The 14,557-nt window shown below is 36.6% G+C and overlaps 1 protein-coding gene across 1 annotated transcript; it reads right to left on the bottom strand.

Moving 5' to 3' along the window:
• Nucleotides 1–7,506: 7,506 nt before the first annotated feature.
• LOC119797504 (E3 SUMO-protein ligase ZBED1-like) lies at nt 7,507–9,876 on the bottom strand. Its single transcript, XM_038306608.1, has 4 exons — nt 9,118–9,876; nt 8,628–8,777; nt 8,042–8,304; nt 7,507–7,910 (listed from the first exon to the last, which is right to left on the bottom strand). Exons 1-4 carry the CDS (start codon nt 9,437–9,439, stop codon nt 7,791–7,793), a joined length of 855 nt encoding a protein of 284 aa, XP_038162536.1. The 5' UTR covers nt 9,440–9,876; the 3' UTR covers nt 7,507–7,790.
• Nucleotides 9,877–14,557: the final 4,681 nt, after the last annotated feature.

The following is a 14,557-nucleotide window of genomic DNA, read 5'->3' as shown; positions in this document are numbered from 1 at the left end:
AGAGGCGGGGTACATCCTGGACAGTCGCCAGTCCATCGCAGGGCATCAAATTATTATTTTGAATCTTATTATTACTTATTTAATTAGTATTTTATTGATTTTGTACTAGGTGTTAAGAGAAAATCCTCCACATGCCTTCAAGTTATAATGTAAAGTGAAACAGCCTTTGCACTTTGAAAGAATGCCATTATGTTAAGAATACAATGGCTGTTCATGTGACAACCTTTACATAGATTAACACATTATGGAATTAATTAATTAGTGACAGTACTAGTATAAATGTCTTTAACGTAATGTTTATCGAATATCATAGACTTTGATGGCCAAAATGCGTTGGGTGTGAATGCAGCATTAGTCTTTCCAAACTGGGGGTTCTGAAAGTCTGTTGGAGGTTCCTCTGTGACTCTGAACAGGTTCTTGGTGTCTGCCTGATAAAAAATTCTTAATATTTAATTTGATCAGCCAAACCAGATAAACCCTGATATTTCAGGGCTTCTTACTAAATAAGGATCTAATTCTGACCAAACAGATGAAAACAAACAGAAGATATTCAACATGTCCATGATGTCATAGCCTACCCTTTACATAGAACAGTAGATTTGAGCAGTTTATTCCGACCTGGACCAGCATTGGACAGACATCTGCGATTGAATCCTGTGAATTTGGTTTAACTTTGTAAGTTTAATTCTTCTAGAATAGTACACACATTTGTTGCTTAAGTAGAAGTAAAAGATACTGCAGTTTAAAAACAAAAATTGAAGTATCAACTTGGCTTCTTTACTCAAGTAAAACACTGATTCTTGAAACTTTGGCAAAAACATGTCCCACTAAGAAAACTGCTAATTCTGTTGGAAATTAATACAATTTTCATAAATAAAAAGAATCAAGGTTCTAACCAGGAGGTCCTTTGTACATATGTAAGGTTCTTTTAAAGTTTTTTTTTTCCTGAAATTGATTTAGTGATTATATGCTGGCCCATTGCCTACACAATCAGTTGTCCTTGGATAAAACATAATCCTTTCAACTTGATTTAAAAAAGAAAAAGTAATAATTGAATTGAGTAATATGTTTACCAAATGAAAGAGTACATTGTAATGTGTATTTAAAACTACAAACAGTCAGTTTTGAGTAACATTTACTATCATTTTGTGATTGCTCAAAACGTGTTCCAGATATTTGTCACCACCGTCAGACATTTATAAAAAGCAATAAAATTATCCTAAAAGGTCAACTACATTCCTGATGACCCCATTTTCAAATCTTTAGCTCTACTGCATGCTTCATGTTCACTAAGTTTGCTATTTTCGCTTTAATTTGTTCATATCTTTCAACAGTCCAGTGGGTCCGGCCATGCACGAGCCAGCTCGGAGTAGACAGACTGTAGCAGGAGTAGGGGACACTAGACGACAGTTTAACATGATATCAGTGATGCTTTGTACTTTATTCCTACTGGTAATTACTTTATTTTTTACTATGATGATTTTATATTTGATGATATGGGGATGGGCTACTTCTAATAATGATATTGCTTAATTGTACCTTATATTCCTTAAAGAATGTTTGTCACAGTGCTCACCATTGCTATTTTTTCAATAGTTTCAAATAGATAAATAAAGTTAATAAGCAGGAAACCATTGACTTGAGTTATATACAGTTTTAATTGTATGTTGTAATGAGGCCATTCTCACCACCGTCAGAGGACTTTTTATTTGTTTTAAATGAATATGCTTACAATAAGTTCCTTCAGTGATGTTCTGCTTACAATAAGTTCCTTCAGTGATGTTCTGTCACTAAAGTAATAGTCTCTTTTAATACAAAAAAATGTTTGTTGAATAAAAGAAACATCACATTTTCTATTTAGGCTTAAAGTAAACATTGTATGATGTTAGAGCTTTTAAAGGACTACTTGTAAAACAGTAGAGAACATTTAACAGCATATATGTGCACTAACAATGCCAGATAATGATTTAAAATATCTAAATACATATTAGAACAAATAAATAACAAATAATTTGCTTTTTATTGTGTCTGACGGTGTTGACAAAAACAAAGTAATAACTGGAAAAACGCCTATTTTATGAAATAAATTCAAAGCAAGGAGGTTGCTGAACAGCCAATACCTTGGTCTATAACGATATACTTTAAGATTTTGTAATTTTACTAACTTTTTATTTTCAAATTTAAAACCTGTTTTATCCAAATTACCAAGAATCGGTGAAAAGTAAAAAAGTTTCTGCTCTAAAAACATGTTAACACTAGATGTCCTGGAGAATTTCAGTTGTCCTTAAAGCCCCCCTCCCCTCTTCAAGTTTGTGTATTCACTCTACCTTGTTAACTGTCCTTGTTGTAAAGCAAATAACCTGTGATATGGCCAGCCCTTCTACATGAGACTGGATAAAAGCTGAAACAAACTGAAACAAACCACATATCATACGGGTCCTCGTTCCTGAGCTGAGAACAGGTCATAACCATGCTTTTCCAACAAGGCAAGGCAGAACTTATTTATATTGTCCATTCACCAACAGACTCATTTATATTGCAAAGCTCAATATGAAAGGTCTGTTATCGCCCTTTTCACATCATTCAACATTTCAGCTTAGAGAATGACAAACAGAATGATTTCAGTATAGCAGTAACATTTATTTCACCCAAGGAAAAGCACTACATATGAAGCTACAATTGTCCCATTTAGCAGTTTTTACAAACCCAAGGTGAGTCCTTCCTGCATTTGTGACAGTTATACTTTGTGCAGTGCACACAACGCTCAGTGCTGTGGTTCCTGTTGCAGAGATTGCACACCTGGCCTGCTTATAATAACAATGAAAAAATCTAAAAAAGAAAATAGAGTTTAGTCCATATGCTGAAAGTAACTAAGTGTAGTATGAACTAGACAAGGTTATCTATGTGTGCTACAAGTTTGTTGGCACTACAATGATCTATAGTGTAATTATTGGCTACACTGAAAAAACTAATGCATCTGCTTTTGGCATTTACTCAATCATATTTAGTTACTTTAACACAATTGTTAAATTGTGAAAATCCTACCCTGCTAACATGAAACAATTGTGTGAAAGTAACTAAATATAATTAAGTGAAAGCCAAAAATAGTTGCATTATTTTTTTCAGTGTATTATATGCTTATAATAACAATGAAAGAAAATCTAAAAAAAAAAAAAGAGTTTAGCACATTTCCCCAAAGTAAGAGTTGTAGTATGAACTAGATGAGGTTATTTATGTGTGCTACAGGTTTGGTGGCACTACAATGATCTATAGTGTAGTCATTGCTCATTTTATACTTATTCTAATAATGAAATAGTTAGTTAATTGTCTTTTAGGCTTTGGGACATTCCTCAAAAAAAGTATTATTTTCTAATGACGTAATTTTGATATATGCAAGAGATGAGATACACATGAAATTAATTTGATTATAATCCACCTCTCCTTGGAGACGCTTTTGAATATTTCTCTCTGATTATTTTTATGAAGTGCAGACGGTGCCTAAGCATTTGCAGAGGAGCGAGAGAAAGGAGACTCTCTTTAGTATGTCTTTAGTTTCAGATCCAGAGGACCTTCATTATAAGGTGCACCAGAATCCACAGAAAAGATTTCACTCACTCATTAACTCATTCAATAACTAAAGGCACAACTTACTAAAGCTCTGTCTTTTCACAATGTCTTTAGTTTTAAGATCCAAAGTTCTCCATCATCAGCAGGACCTGCATCCTTAGAAAAGATAAGCATTTCACTCACTCTTTAACTTAATCTATAACTGAAGGAACTATTTACTTAAACCCTGTCTCTTCACTATGTGTTTAGATTCAGATCCAGAGGACACCATCAACAGGACGAACAGCATTCACAGAAAAGATAAGTATTTCTCTCACTCTGTAACTTATTCAATATCTAAGGAAACTATTTTCTAAAACCCTGTCTCTTTACTATGTATTTAAGTTCAGATCCAAAGGACCTTCATCATCAGGAGGACCAGAATCCACAGAAAAGATAAGTATTAGACTAATTTTTAACTCATTCTACAACTAAAGGAACTGTTTTATAAAACCCTGTCTCTTTACTATGTCTTTATATTCAGATCCGGAGGACATCCATCAACAGGAGCACAAGCATCCACAGAAAAGATAAGTATTTCACTCACTCTTCAACTCATTCAATAACTATAGAAACTGTTTGCTTTAACCCAGTCTCTTCCCTATGTCTTTAGCCTCAGATCCAGAGGAGCTCTATCATGAGGAGGACCAGAATCCACAGAAAAGATAAGTATTTGACTAATTTTTTAACTCATTCTATAACTGAAGGAACTATTTCCCAAAACCCTGTAACTTCACTATGTCTTTAGTTTTCAGATCCAAAGTTCTCCATCATCAGCAGGACCAGCATCCTTAGAAAAGATAAGTAATTCACTCACTATTTCACTCATTCTCTAACTGAAGGAACTGTTTACTTTAACCCTGTGTCTTTACTATGTCTTTAGAATTAAATTCGGAGGACATCCATCACCAGGAGGACCAGCATCCACAGAAAAGATAAGTATTTCACTCACTCTTTAACTCATTCAACAACTAAATGAACTATTTACTAAAACCATGTCTTTAGTCTCAGATCCACAGGACCTCTATCATCAGTAGGACCATCATCCTTAGAAAAGATAAGTATTTTACTCACTCTTTAACTCAGTCTCTATTTCAAGGAACTATTTACTTAAACCTGTCTCTTCACTATGTCTATAGATTCAGATCCAGAGGACACACATCAACAGGACAAACAGCATTCAAGGAAAATATAAGTATTTCAATCACTCTTTAACTTATTTAATAACTAAGCAAACTGTCTCTTCACTATGTCTTTTGTGTTCAGATCCAAAGTTCTCCATTATCAGCAGGACAAGCATCCTTAGGAAAGCTAAGTATTTCACTCACTCTTTAACTCATTCAATAACTCAAGGAATTGTTTGTTAAACCAAAAACCATGACCATGAAACCGTGATCCGAACCGAACGGTGGATTTTGTGAACCGTTCCACCCCTAATATATATACACTATCAACCCAGTCTCATGGGAAAATGTACCCCCACTACGTTGGTCCACACTGCAAAACGTAGTGGAGGTACATTAATGGCCATTTTTTTGTGGTACTGTTACGTTTCTTCTGCCTATACGCTTTCTATTGTTTTACGTCCTAGTCACGTGACTTTCAAGATTCCAGCTGGGAGAAGAAAAAAAACATATATATGGCCGACATTCGCTCATTTTTTTGTGGAAAGATTAATGACTTGAGTTTGTTTTTGCATTAAAATGAGTTTTGATTACATTTCTAGTGAGAAATGTATAGTTTGTTGCCAGAATATTTACTCAGGGAATGTACATATTCACTTGCTTGTTCGTTTCTTGCAAAGATTTTTCAAGATAATGTGAAACTGTAACATTTTGGTATAAACATGGCTGAGATTTCTCTAAATTTCAGTGGGAAAATCAATAATTTCAATCAGTTTCTGCATTTAAATGGGTTTTGATTACATTTATAGCGAGAAGTGTAGGGTTTATTTACATAATATTTACTTCGTGAACATACATAATCACCCGCTTGCTAGTTTTTGCTACGTTTTTCGGATCTCGTCAGGATTATGTGAAATTGCAACGTTTTGGCTGCTACCCATCGCCTAGCATTTAGCTGCCGCCCCGATTCAACATTGAATTCTTTGTGATTTAACTCCATCTGACGGATCAAACCCTCGCCACTGCGTGCGTTGCGTCTGAGGTTGATTTTCAGATCAATGCATTACGTCGTGGCATACGGGAGAAACTAATTAAACTAGTTTAAAAAAGGGATCATGGGTTAAGATCGGATGTGTTTTATTTGGAAATCTACCGGATCCTTTGTGCAATTAACTTCCTGTTTGGTGCGATCTCATTGATGGGTTTTGACCAGATTTTGACCAAAGAGGAACTAAAAAAAACAAAAAACAATTTGAATACACAACCAGCATATCTGGAATCAGTGACAGAGAGCGACTGGGACCAGAAGTTTATTAATTTCTCCCCACTGATTTCCATTCAAAATGTTTTCGATCCCACCGGGCTCTAGGGAAGGGGCGGGCATACCGCCACCTACTGTTCATGAGTGTGTAGCAACATTGTTTTACATCTATTAAATTCTATTTTTTAATTTTGTATTCTGAAGATAAATAAATAATGCTTTCCTTAATCTATAAATATCTTTTATATTTCCTTTATTTCCCAATAATCCTTTAAGACTCCATTCTTGGCCTGTCCTTTCAACTCTTTTCAATTTCTTCCTTTCAGGTCCAGATGTTTTAAAGTTCATCAATACATGTTATACATTTTCTATCTCTCCACATCCTTCACATTTATCATTATTTTTCCTCCCTATTAAGTATAAATTGTAATTTGAATAAGTATGACCTACTCTTAATCTGATCATTATTATTTCTTCCCTTCGGTTTCTCTCATTAATATTTCTATTTAATACTGACTTTTGTACTTTATATAACCTTCTTCCTTTTTTATCTTCATTCCACCTTTTTTGCCATTTTTCAATTTCTTTCCTCTTAATAAATGATTTTCCTTCCCCTTTCCCTAAAGGAATTGTAATTGTTATTGCCTCCTCTAATTGCTAATTTGTCTACTACTACTACATTTTCCCACTTTGACCTTTTAAGGTTAGCATATTGACCAAAAGCTGACACCAAAAATAAAGCAATCGATTATGTACAACAATATGCTACATTTAATGAAGACTAATACAGATTTTCCTCTCTTATAAGAATTAGTTTTAGGTTTTATAGGGGAGAGTTTGCATCGGCAGTCATCAGGGAATCTTTTATGTATTTACTGTAGGGCTGGGCGATATGGAAAAAAAACTATATCACGATATGGATTATTTTATATCACGATACCGAAGCCGTTTTCTCTTACCCACCCCTCTTAACTGTAACATAGTAGTGCAGCATTTTGTGTTAACATCACTGATGTCATCAGGGTTGAACAGATTAGAACTCTGTTTAAAGCATTAGGCCTAATAATTCATGAACAAATGTGCAAACATAAAGCACAAACAATAACCTACAATAACAATAAAGAGGTAGAAACGTATGTCAACATTTACATGTTGAGTGCAAGAAACACTAGTTGGTCCACAGTGTTGGGTTTCAGACATGACCTCTTGCAGGTGATGATATTTCCACTTGTACTGAAGGCCCTTTCAGATGATGCACTTGTGGCCGGTATGCATAGATATTTCCTAGCAAGCTGAGCCACAGATGGAAAATTAGGCTCGTGCAGCTTCCACCACTCCAGCGGGTCTGCTTCTGAGTCAGGCCCAGGTGCTTGGAGGTACATGGCGAGCTCTAGTTCAAGGCTTTCTCTGTTGCGCAGGGTGTGGGTGTTTCCCTGCACTGCCTTCTTAAAATAACTGGCCAGGGTCTCCTTTTTCTTCGTTGGATTGAGGTCCTCAGGAACATTAGCTGAGCCTGTTGCTGCCTCAGTTGCTGGTGCCGTCTCTCCCTCCACCATTCCCAGCAGCTGTGTGACAGCTCTGTTTTTGATGAGCTCCACCCGGTTTTCCCTCATGTAAGTTGTCTTGAACCTTGGGTCGACCAGTGTCGCCATGTCAAGGAGGTCGTTTGTGGCTGGGTCGTCGTACTTGTCATTGAGGTATTTGAGAACACCTCCCTTCAATGCTTTTGTGAGCTCTGTTTCGTCTTCTTTTGGGGTGAGGATCTCATCGTTAAAGAGACGTAGCACTGGCTTCAGAAATTACACGCTTACATATTTCTCCCCCGACAAAGCATCGGTAAATTCAAACAGAGGGCCCAAGGCTTTGTTGAGCGAATCCAGGATTGACACGTCTTGCCAGCTCGGAACAAGATGTCTTGCCTAAGAAAAATAAAAAAAAATATTGGACACTTTAATAAAGTGAATTCTGGCCTGCAAATCTCATCAGCATCCACAATGAGAACAATCGGTGAGCCCATATATTTGTGTAATGTCCAGTGGCCACATCTCACCTTCTTATCTGCAAGGAGGACCTGTGAAAGGGCTTTCTCCTGCTCCAAGAAGCGTGCAACCATCTGCTGGCGGGAGCCCCACCTGGTGGGGGTTTCGGTGATCAGCTGGTGGGGAGGCAAGCCCAGTGCTGCTTGGGCTTTGGCCAATTCACGTTTCCTCTTCCACGAGTTGGAGAAGGCACTCACCACTTTCTTGCAGACACCCACTGCTCTTTCTACAGCCTGCCTTGTGGATGTTGGGGTGAGGTCTTTTAGAGAATTCTCTATTGAAATCAAAAGAAAAAGTGATGTAATGACAGCACATTTTTTTCTATAATCATGGATGACTTAAATGATTTATGGATTGTGTTAATCATTTAGTGAATGTATTATGATATGAATTTTTATTTATTTAAATGTATAAAATTATTCTAATATTAATATATAATATAAATATTACAATTTGTGGTGTACCATGATGACAATCAAAATAATAAATGAAATGGAAAGAATAACTTGTTCAGTTATGTTTGCAGGAACACCAACTTCAGTTCATATTTTTACTTTTCAAAATTACTTTAAGCCATTTTAAAGATTTTACACTTACCGATGGCTAGCTGTAGACGGTGACCAAAGCACTGCAACCGCTCCCACTCATTCAGTTCCATTGCAGAGATGTTGTTGGAAGCATTATCTGTGGTGACACAGACAAGATTTCTTTCTTGCAGTCCCCATGACTCCAAGGCATCTCTCAGACCTAGACAGACAGACAGACAGACAGATAGATAAATAGACAGACAGACAGACAGAATTAAAAACCACTGCTATAGTTGACATAGGATCATAAAACACAGATGCTGTTTTCCTATATCTATAAATAATTGTGTCAGTCACGTGACTAGAATCAGCTGACGAGGCGACGTAGAGAAAACCCACAGACATACGTTCTTAGGTGTATGGAGATAACTAATTGGAAATTTGGAATAACATGCGTATGCTGTAAAAGCACACAGTTCATTGGTGTAAGCATATTAGTAAAACCAATAATAGTAAAACTAGCGAACACACAAAAGTGCATAGCAATGTCAGGCTCATACCTTGGGCGAGCATCACTCCGGTGTGGTCCTCAGGAAAGTACACGGTCTGTAGACACCGAGCGCGGAGGGTCCAGTCCTTGATGAAATGGATGGTGAGACTCATATAAGGCTGTGTTGCTCTACTCATCCACATGTCCGTAGTCAACCCATAATGCGTTGCACCACTGCATAGCTCTCTCTCCACTTGAGCCCGACAACTAGCATATAAGCCAGGCAGCTCCACTTTACTGAAATGTTTTCGACTAGGCATCACATATCTGGGATCGAGTGTACGGACGAGGTCCCGAAAGCTGTCTTTCTCGACTATGTAAACGGGGGCCATGCCTTTACAGATATAGCGTGAAATAGCACCTGTGATCTGCTTGTGTCGCTGAGACGTCTTCTCATATTGTGATCCTTGGGCGAATGCTTCAGGTGGTAAAAGAGGCCGGAAGTATTTGCATCAGCCGCTGGAACGGCTTTGCTGCACAGTTTACATATCGGCTGCGTTTGTTCTTTATCAGATGGCTGATATCCGAAATATAACCAAGCAACCGAGCTGCCTCCCCTTTTGGGCAAAAGTGGTGTTTGTTGTGTCTGTGACCTGGCAACCGTTTCGGACTCTGTAACCACTGCTGTGGTAACATCTTCTTGGTTGTCCATCATGGTGCAAAGCCGCGTGACGTAAAGCGGTGTAGTGTCGCAAAACCACGTTCTCTACACATTATCTTTTTATTCTCTTTTTTTTCGTTATATACACTTAGAGTTTGCATAGCAAAAACGCAAAATGTTATATTAACAAATTATATTAAAATGTATATTAGCAGTAATAATAATAATAAAAAAGTTTATCACGATAGAAAAAATAGAGGAGAAAGGTCACGATAGACATGTTTCTCTCGTCCTCACGATATATATCGCCATATCGCCCAGCTCTAATTTACTGGTAAAGAACAACCTCTCAACCCATTTAATGTAAATGTTGCGTCGAACCAGAAAGTTATTTGAAGAGCATAGATGCATTAATATATGCACAGCTCATGAAGGTCTGTTCTGTTATTCTCTTTTGGAGAATATAGACATTGTGGGCATTCATTTCCCTGATAAGCTGGTGAAGATTCTTAGACATCCAGGTCATAATCATTCCAAAAAAAAAAAAAAAAAAAACTTTGGACTTTGTTTTTCAAGTTTGAAGACTTCCCATTCAGGACGTTTTTCAATTCAAAATTACAGTAGCCCAACAAATCCTTGTTTTGGCTAAGAAAATATGCAAATTGAACCTGATGCCTGATCCCAATAGCTTGACTCTGAACCGAATTTGATCCCTATTACTTTTTGGCCACATGCACATTATTGTGCTGCCTGGTCAACCCTAAGAAAATGTTCTGGAACTGCCACTGAACTGACACCCAATGCATGGAGGGTAACCCAAAAGGGGCCATTGTTAGAGAAACTGGGTGCCTACAAAGTGCTGTTTTCAAGCTAATTAATGGAAAGTTAGGTGGAATGAAAAGTAGACAAATAACAATTACAATTCCTTTAGGGAAAGGGGAAGGAAAATCATTTATTAAGAGGAAAGAAATTGAAAAATGGCAAAAAAGGTGGAATGAAGATAAAAAGGAATAAGGTTATATAAAGTACAAAAGTCAGTATTAAATAGAAATATTAATGAGAGAAACCAAAGGGAAGAAATAATAATGATCAGATTAAGAGTAGGTCATACTTATTTAAATGACAATTTATACTTAATAGGGAGGAAAAATAATGATAAATGTGAAGGATGTGGAGAGATAGAAAATATAGAACACGTATTGAGGAAATGTAAAACATCTGGACCTGAAAGGAAGAAATTGAAAAGAGTTGAAAGGACAGGCCAAGAATGGAGTCTTAAAGGATTATTGGGAAATAAAGGAAATATAAAAGATATTTATAGATTAAGGAAAGCATTATTTATTTATCTTCAGAATACAAAATTAAAAAATAGAATTTAATAGATGTAAAACAATGTTGCTACACACTCATGAACAGTAGGTGGCGGTATGCCCGCCCCTTCCCTAGAGCCCGGTGGGATCGAAAACATTTTGAATGGAAATCAATGGGGAGAAATTAATAAACGTCTGGTCCCAGTCGCTCTCTGTCACTGATTCCAGATATGCTGGTTGTGTATTCAAATTGTTTTTTGTTTTTTTAGTTCCTCTTTGGTCAAAATCTGGTCAAAACCCATCAATGAGATCCCACCAAACAGGAAGTTAATTGCACAAAGGATCCGGTAGATTTCCAAATAAAACACATCCGATCTTAACCCATGATCCTTTTTTTAAACTAGTTTAATTAGTTTCTCCCGTATGCCACGACGTAATGCATTGATCTGAAAATCAACCTCAGACGCAACGCACGCAGTGGCGAGGGTTTGATCCGTCAGATGGAGTTAAATCACAAAGAATTCAATGTTGAATCGGGGCGGCAGCTAAATGCTAGGCGATGGGTAGCAGCCAAAACGTTGCAATTTCACATAATCCTGACGAGATCCGAAAAACGTAGCAAAAACTAGCAAGCGGGTGATTATGTATGTTCACGAAGTAAATATTATGTAAATAAACCCTACACTTCTCGCTATAAATGTAATCAAAACCCATTTAAATGCAGAAACTGATTGAAATTATTGATTTTCCCACTAAAATTTAGAGAAATCTCAGCCATGTTTATACCAAAATGTTACAGTTTCACATTATCTTGAAAAATCTTTGCAAGAAACGAACAAGCAAGTGAATATGTACATTCCCTGAGTAAATATTCTGGCAACAAACTATACATTTCTCACTAGAAATGTAATCAAAACTCATTTTAATGCAAAAACAAACTCAAGTCATTAATATTTCCACAAAAAAATGAGCGAATGTCGGCCATATATATGTTTTTTTTCTTCTCCCAGCTGGAATCTTGAAAGTCACGTGACTAGGACGTAAAACAATAGAAAGCGTATAGGCAGAAGAAACGTAACAGTACCACAAAAAAATGGCCATTAATGTACCTCCACTACGTTTTGCAGTGTGGACCAACGTAGTGGGGGTACATTTTCCCATGAGACTGGGTTGACACTATGGGCCGGATTTCTCAAGATCCAATTTTGCGTGAAGTAATTTGCGCTTGCAAACTGGAATTTTGCGCAAGGGGCTGAACCATGGTTTGCGGGTGATTTAACAAGAGTGATTGCGTAACTGGTGGCAGGTGCAAAACTGTTGGAGACGCCCTATTTAAATGATGGTTTTGCGTGTTTTGTGGGTTGCAGCAAAGTAGTTTGTAGTTTGTACAAACTAGTGCATTAAGAAATTTAAATATAGTGACACCCCCACCCCCTCAAAAAAAAAAAAAATTAAATATATATATATATATATATATATATATATATATATAAAACTTTGGCAACCTTTATTCCCTAAGGTGGTATGTGGCTGAATTTCTACTTCACTGCAGTAAAAAAACAAAACAGGTGTTTTGTATTGGCCAGTAGAAAAATGCACATACCAAATGGCTCACAAGAAGTGACTGTGGATGAGATTACTGCGCGTACGCATCCCCGCAGCATTGGCATGTTGCTCCACAGGCGCAGGGGGGAGCTCGGGGTTCTCCGGTAGGGCGTCAGGGCGACATGGCATTTAGACAGCACTTCTGAATGTGTTCTGTTTTTCTCATAGATCTGATTAAGACTTGTGAAACTTTTCCATGATAGCCCGGAATGAGCGGCGTAAAGAATTGACTTCGCTTGAGTTCAAGCACATTTACCGCACAAACCACCTGTGATACAGAGCCTGGACTTCCCAAATTTAATTTTGTATAAACTCTGCATAGAAAATTACATTGATGTTTGTCTAAGTCTTAATAAAGCATAACAGTTGTTATAGAAAGGATCTATATAGCAGGACATTTTTGTAATAAGTAATTATGTTCTTTTTTTGTTTCATTGTATTTTAAATGTACAATGTTTTTATAAAATCAAGAATAAGACTTTAAAAATAATCATTATATTGTAGCCAATTCATATTTCGAGGGACTGTGTTTAACAAATAACAAATTCAACCTAAAGGAAATAAAGCAGTGGAAGCTTAAATACTTCACTGAAGTCAAAGGGGGCAATCACCCCTTTAACTACCGACCCCTAGAAATCATAGACAGGTTCAGATATTACAGGCTAACGATGGAACTAAACGACCCATTCATCGGTTACCATTGCATGTTTCCAAGCAATACAAGGCCTTGTCCATATAAGACTCAAACTCACTGCGGATCCAGACATTTCAATTGAGAAAGCTTCCTGGAGAGGTGGCGAAATGTCTTCAAATCTTGAAAACCAAGTCCAGTGGATATTTTTTGAATTTTTACGGTTTGCTGTTTACTTTTGGACCCTGATTCCTGCTCCTGGATCTGTGAACTTTAATAAAACCACTTTAATTCAACTCTGCCTACTGGTCTCTGCGTTTGGGTCCTCCATACAAACACCGATTCATGACATCCTCTCATTGAGGATATTTTTATTCTCCAGTTTTAATCTGATTGTTGGAGATCAAAGCATCTGAGACAAAACACCTGATTAAATTTCTCAAGTAGACTATTGGTTGATTCTAGGGCTGCAACTAACGATTATTTTAAAAATCGATGAATCGGCCGATTATTTTTTCGATTAATCGATGAATCGGACAAAAAATATTTTTTATATTAACCTCTTTATTCCAAAATAAACATTTTAGACAGAACAAACAAGCCCACAAGTACAGGTTGCTCATTAACTGTACTGGTGCAATATGAAAAATAAATGTTTGGGTTAAAACTACGCAAACTTCCATGAGAAATGTAGCTGTACATCCACAAAATATAGGCTACTTTGTTTCATAAAGTGCAAAAAAAATACATTTTTGTTTTTTAAAGCCCCTAAGGGGTTCAAACAATAGGTCCCCCCATTTCAACAACTGAGTTTTTTTTAGACTAGAAGAGTTCTGCCTTTTAAGACAGGAAAGTATAGCAGTTAAAGTTGCTACTTGAGAAAATACTTAACCATAGAGATAAAAATAGCCCTGTGATTCAAATTATAAATTGTATTTGGAATAAAAATGAGACAACTAGGGGTGCTAAAAAAACACATCCTCCAAAGACCAATATTTACATGGGAATGTGGCATATAATTAATTGACATATTACTGATCTTGCTGGATTTTATTCTGCTTTACTTCCATAAATTGCAGGATCTTTACTTTATCTTTGCCAGAAGATTTAAACTTTAAAAGCCTTGCCCTCATAATTTGCAAGTTAATGTATTTATAAAGTAAATATAAATGCTGCTTAAGCTAATTCAAATGAAATTAAAAGTAAAATAAGAAGCCAACCTTATCACTATCTGTAACCTACTAACACGGTAAGGAAAGCATCAGATGAGCTACCTGAGAAACTAACGTTACGTTTCCCCACT

This window comes from Cyprinodon tularosa, unplaced genomic scaffold (assembly GCF_016077235.1).
Source record: "Cyprinodon tularosa strain WSP-4 unplaced genomic scaffold, ASM1607723v1 ctg1159, whole genome shotgun sequence".
In the NCBI taxonomy this organism is placed as follows: Eukaryota; Metazoa; Chordata; class Actinopteri; order Cyprinodontiformes; family Cyprinodontidae; genus Cyprinodon; species Cyprinodon tularosa.
This window is presented reverse-complemented; position numbering and strand designations above follow the sequence as displayed.